General features: G+C 42.2%; 2 protein-coding genes across 2 annotated transcripts in view; one reads left to right on the top strand and one right to left on the bottom strand.

The window, feature by feature from the left end:
- Positions 1–998, bottom strand: part of UHRF1BP1L (UHRF1 binding protein 1-like) — a 61,288-nt gene extending 60,290 nt beyond the window's left edge. Inside the window, exons 1-2 of the mRNA XM_009882634.1 lie at positions 981–998; positions 105–289 (exon numbers count right to left, since the gene is read on the bottom strand). Of these exons, the coding sequence (XP_009880936.1) occupies positions 105–289; positions 981–998 (203 nt within the window). The remainder of the gene's footprint in view (positions 1–104; positions 290–980) is intronic.
- Positions 999–4,666: 3,668 nt separating this feature from the next.
- Positions 4,667–5,334, top strand: part of ACTR6 (ARP6 actin-related protein 6 homolog (yeast)) — a 9,957-nt gene continuing 9,289 nt past the window's right edge. The window contains exon 1 of the mRNA XM_009882633.1: positions 4,667–4,809. Within this exon, the coding sequence (XP_009880935.1) occupies positions 4,667–4,809 (143 nt within the window). The remainder of the gene's footprint in view (positions 4,810–5,334) is intronic.

Below are 5,334 nucleotides of genomic sequence, written 5' to 3'. Positions count from 1 at the left end.
GAGGGGGGCTCTCCTCCCCTCGGTCCGCAGACCTCCTGGAAGGGGTCTCCGTAGCTGCCCACCGGGGTCCGCCTAGTCAGCGCCGCCGTCCCCCGCCTCAGCACCCGCAGCCTCCCGGGCCGCCCGCCTTTTCTCCGCTCTCCGCCGCCTGATGCTTCTTTCCGCCCTCTTCAGCCTCCCGATCTCCAAAACTCTTCACAGCGTCTGTGTCCCCGCCTGCGGCTCCATCCCTCCTGCCGCCTGTGGAGCGTGTCCCCCGTGGGCCCGGCCTCCGCCTCCCTCTCAGACCCTACGTGACCGATACCGGTTGTTATTTCTGTTGAAAATCTGTTATAAAGTGCCACTTAAGAGGTCTTACATGTAACAAAAACGCGAACAAAAAAAAAATTAGACCTAGTCTGTAGTAAAAAATCCTCTTGATAAAACGTGTATTACCTGTGTGTGTTAATACTTGGTGTGAATACCTGCACCTCAACGCTCCTCCACAGCATAGGAGCCAGCAGAGCTCATTCACAGAAGCACTATTTTAAGTTGCTTTAAATTTTTTCAGATAAACTCCACTACTCTAGCTCTTTCATAATAAATTCACCTTGCTTAGTCAAGGAGACATGCATCCTTTTTATACCGCTCTTTTATAAGCAATACTAATTTCCAGCTACAAAAAGCAACCCTTTTATTTATTTTTTTTTTCTGTCTGGGATCCCCCAAATCATTCCAAAATGATGCGCCAAGCAAGCAAACAACCCCAGAAGCAACAAATTCCGCCCTGCCATCTCTTCTTCCAGAGCAGAAGAGCTGTTCGGGCAGCAGGCCCTGCCCCAATGGCCGCACGCCTTCTCCTGCGCCTGTCCTGGCCCAGCTAAAAGCCAAGGTGGCTACTGCTCCTACGGCACTAGGAGAAGAAAAGCTTACTGACAGAAACTTACAATAGTATGGCAATAAATTCCTATGTATACACACATACAGCATGTTTCCTTTACCCCAAGTTTCTCAGCCATTCCTCAAGCCCCCAGACTTGTAAAATCAGGTTGTTCTCCAGGTGCTTACTGAGTATTTGTGGCAAGTGTGTAAAGCCTACACATTATTTTAGTTTTGAGGGAAGAGCTTCTCATGCTGTAGCAAAAATTCCAAGTCAGTTAAAAAAAAAAACAAATGTCCCATAATAGTTTTGTTCCTCCAGCAACCCTCTTCTCTGGAGCTCCCTCATTTGGAAAAGCTATCTTTAAGAATTTCAGTGGTAGGTCACCGAATACCCTAAATAGTAGTATTAACTGAAAAAAAAAAACCCAAAAAAAAACCAAAAACCCACAAACCAAAACAAACAGATGTAAAACTAACAAGATATTCAGATGCAGGCTCTGTATGAAGGTTTGCTGGCTCTAGAATATAGTCTAGAGCTGCAGAGGAAAGACATCAGATACTATTTTCTTTGCTTCTCATATACATAACAGATTAATAATTTACATGCAATGAACCAAAACCCCAAGGACCTTTAAGTCAGAACTATGAAGCACTAACAGAAGAAAGGTCAGGAGATGAACATTTCCAATTGATTTTTCCAGGCATTTAAAATTCAGTCAGTTGTGTAATACTGACCTCATTATATTCTTTAAAGAGATTTATACAGTGGGAACGAGCTGTGTGTGAAGCTAACACTTTTATTCCTGTTTTAAGACCAATTTTCTCAACCAGAAAAAAATTCTACCAGTATCTTGTAGAAATAATGTTCATAATAACGATGGATCAGCTTCTCATCAAGAAAGAAAATATGAGGGGCAAGGAAAGCAAGACCCATGCTGTGTGTTCCCTCTCAAGTGTCCTGCAAGTGTAGCTCTGGCAGAAAAGGGAAAGTCCAGAGGCTCTTCATTAACGTCAGAACTGGAAAACAGAAATATTCCTGTCTGGCAGGGTTGACCTGAATCGTGACCTCATGTTCTCCCCCATTTGGTGCACACTGAATGGAGGAAAATGCATAGATCAACCACCCCACCCCAGCACATTAGATGGGCGTGTGATAAAGAGCCCAGCTTATAGCTTATCCCTTGGTTTAAGCAGAGTATCCAACATTTCATTTTACGGCCTAATGCAAATTAATATCAGGATATCCCCAGACTATGTTTATTAAGACTTTGGACTGATTCTTCAAATGACAGTCCCATGTTTGCAGGCAGATGAATTTCTGCTGTCACGTTCATGATAATTAGACCACCACTATGTGAAAATGGTGCTTGATACTTAGTCCCGAAGTATCTGCCCTGAACAGAGGAAGGGAACCATTTATGAAAAAACTGTATCAGCTATCACCTTAATATGACAACCACTAAGAGGAAAGAGTGGCTTTTCCTTCCTGATTACTTTGCACTTAGAAACATTGCTATGTAGGATTTCTTCATCTAGCAATCAAGGTGCTCTGCTCTTGATTTTTACAAAAGGACTCCCTACCCCGTGAGGAGAAACTGTGTTGCAGGAGAAGAAAAGAAGGGGCGGTTGTGAGTGTATCTAGGATACTAAAATGTTCTCAAAGAGTAATTTTGGCTTATATTTACCACAGATACTTTCTAGGGCCTATTTGTGAACTCCTTCCATTCAACAGAAGACCCAAGAACCCAAGGATGTACAGACTTTCCCATCAGGCGGTCATCTCATCCCTGATCTTCGCCACCACCTAGATAAAGAAAGGTGCACGGGGTTCCGTTTATGGATGCTAAGTCCAGGATAACGCCCCCCTGTGTCAGGGTCGAAGAATGCAGTAACTTCTTCCTCAAGGATAATTTTCTTTGTATGCTGGAAACAACCTGCAAATTCTGTAGTTGGCACTGTTCAATCATTCTGAGGCCGCACATGCCCACAGAGCAAAGCAAATAAGCAGCTGTGCACTTTGTATAGGGTGTGCAGATGGAGTTTGACTTTTCACATAGTCATGTGGATTCCTTAACTGTAAAAACTGGAATGGACTTGGGAGAAAAAAAAAACATAACTAGAGCTCAAGCGACTTCAGAAACATGAAAGTCACAGAATTAACAAAAATATTATTTGTTTTTCCCATTAAATAAAGCAGTAGAAAACGTGGAAAAAGAACAAATAAAACGTGACCTAAGAAGTTCTGATTTGGTTTCAGTGAGTGCTTTGTTTCATACTTGCAGAATGAGAAATTCAGCCCGGCTTCATATGGATAATGCAAAAGATAACGAAGGATTTGTCTTCAAATGCAGATGTGCAAGGCTTAAGTAGTTTGATGGGCCATCATTCAAAGAACACCACAAGATACCTATTCTAAGTTATTGTAAGGGGCATTGTAAGGTTTGCTACCGTGTGGACATTTCAAAGTCATATTTATGGTCCTTGCTATGTCACTGACTTTGTCTTTGCTAGGTGCTCTGTCAACTACAAAAAAAGTATTATCAGAGGTGTCACTGCAATATATGGGTGAATATGTAAACAAACTCAATAAATATGTATGTGAGTTGGCCTCAGTTAGCAATGACAGTAAATATACCAACTTTATTTCCCAGAGATTTTAAATATTTATGTATAGTAACCACTACACATAAATCTAAGTGAACTGTTAAAAGCCTGGCACTTGTCCTGTAGGACAAAAAAAAGGCAAAAGTAACTCTGAATTTAATACAAGTAATTAAATGTTAACAAATGAAATCTCACAGAGCTGGAGCTAGTGTCTAGAAAAAAAAAAGTAATTAATTAAATTCTGGCTTTCACCTTTAATTTCACAAGACAAAAGTTATCAATAGCTATAGTGGTTTTTTGTGTCTGAATTATTCTTCTAAGAACCTTATATTATTAATAAAAGGACAAAGCAACAATTATGTGATTTTGAGACTAATATCTTATATTTCCTTGTAATGCTGTGAATACCTAAAGCATTTGTCATGATTGTATATTTTGTGTATTTTGGGTTTGGGGTTTTTATTACAAAACCCAAATTTGCTATTATTATACCTGTTGGAGGGCAAAGAAAGAGAACAACCAACGCTTTACAGTGTTCTTTAAAAGAATCCAGAAACCCCTAACTGGAACAACAGGCTTTTGATAATTCCTATGACCTCTCCTCAAGAACCAAAGAATGTATCTGCTAAAGTGGGGATTAATGATGCTGTCCTTAAGAAACTGGTAAGCATGTTAAAGAGGATCGGTCTAAAATCAGATTGCCGTGTGTTCTGCTGAACATCCTGGCTCATGGAAAGACATTTGATATTTGTTAAGCATAATCATGTAGAGTAGCAGTTATTTTTAAAGTCTGGTATTTCCAGGAAAGCCAATTGCATACAGATAGAAAACTGTAATTCACTTCCTATTTTATTGGATAACAACAAAGATACCAGTGATGCCAAGTAAAACATATAAATAAAGCAAAATTCATCAAAAAGACAATCCTAGACCTGGGACAACATAATCAAAGAGACCTGTGCAGGGTAGGATCTGTGTGACAGTGGAGCAACCTTGCTGAAAGGGACCTGGGGGAGCTGGTGGACAAGCTGAACAGGAGTCAGCAATGCGCCGCTGCAGCAACAAATGCAAATTGGATTCTGGTCTGCATCTGCAGGAACGTTACTAGCAGGGACAGAGATGTCATCATCCCACTCTGCTCAGTGCTTGTCAGGCCACACCTGGAGTACTGTGTCCAGTTCTTCTCCCCACAATTCAACACATGGACAGACTGGAAAGAGTCCGAATGAAGACCACAAAGATGAACAAAGGGCTGCAGAACCTGCCACATGAGGATGAACTGAAGGAGTTACGTCTTTTCTCCCTGGAGAAGAGGCTCAGGGGGCACCTTATCACAATATTCCAGTATGTAAAATGTGGCTACAAAGAGGATAGAGGCTCTTTCTCCACAAGAAGACATTGCACCTGTTGTGCCAGGAGCACTGGGAGAGTTTTCATCTCGATATAAAGATTTTTTTATTTTTTTTTTATAGTGAGACCACCACTGAAACAACCTCCAAAGGGATGTGGTGGATTCGCCACTGCTGGAGGTTTTCAAGATGCAGCTGGACAGGGCGCGAGGTCGTCTCACCTCAGCTCCTTTTCCCACGGGCGGTCAGACCAGATGGTCCTTCGAGGTCCCTTCCAGCCTGGGCTCTTCTATGGCTCTGTGATTCCAAACAGGGGCGCAGTAACAACGGCCTGTCAGTGACGGCGTACGCCAATGCCATTGTTTTTTATGCTGTGTATAATAAAAGAGTGTTAATTACAGCACGCTGAGAACAACAGTAAAATAATGATGATACACACCGGAGAAGGGCTTACGCCCCCCCCGGGCTCTCGCGGTAACAGCCGGCTGTGCCCCTGCTGGGAGGGGGCGACTTCCTCCCC

Source organism: Charadrius vociferus, unplaced genomic scaffold (genome assembly GCF_000708025.1).
Source record: "Charadrius vociferus isolate BGI_N301 unplaced genomic scaffold, ASM70802v2 scaffold72, whole genome shotgun sequence".
NCBI lineage: Eukaryota > Metazoa > Chordata > Aves > Charadriiformes > Charadriidae > Charadrius > Charadrius vociferus.
Note: the sequence above shows the minus strand (reverse complement) of the source record. Positions and strands in the feature narration are given on the sequence as shown.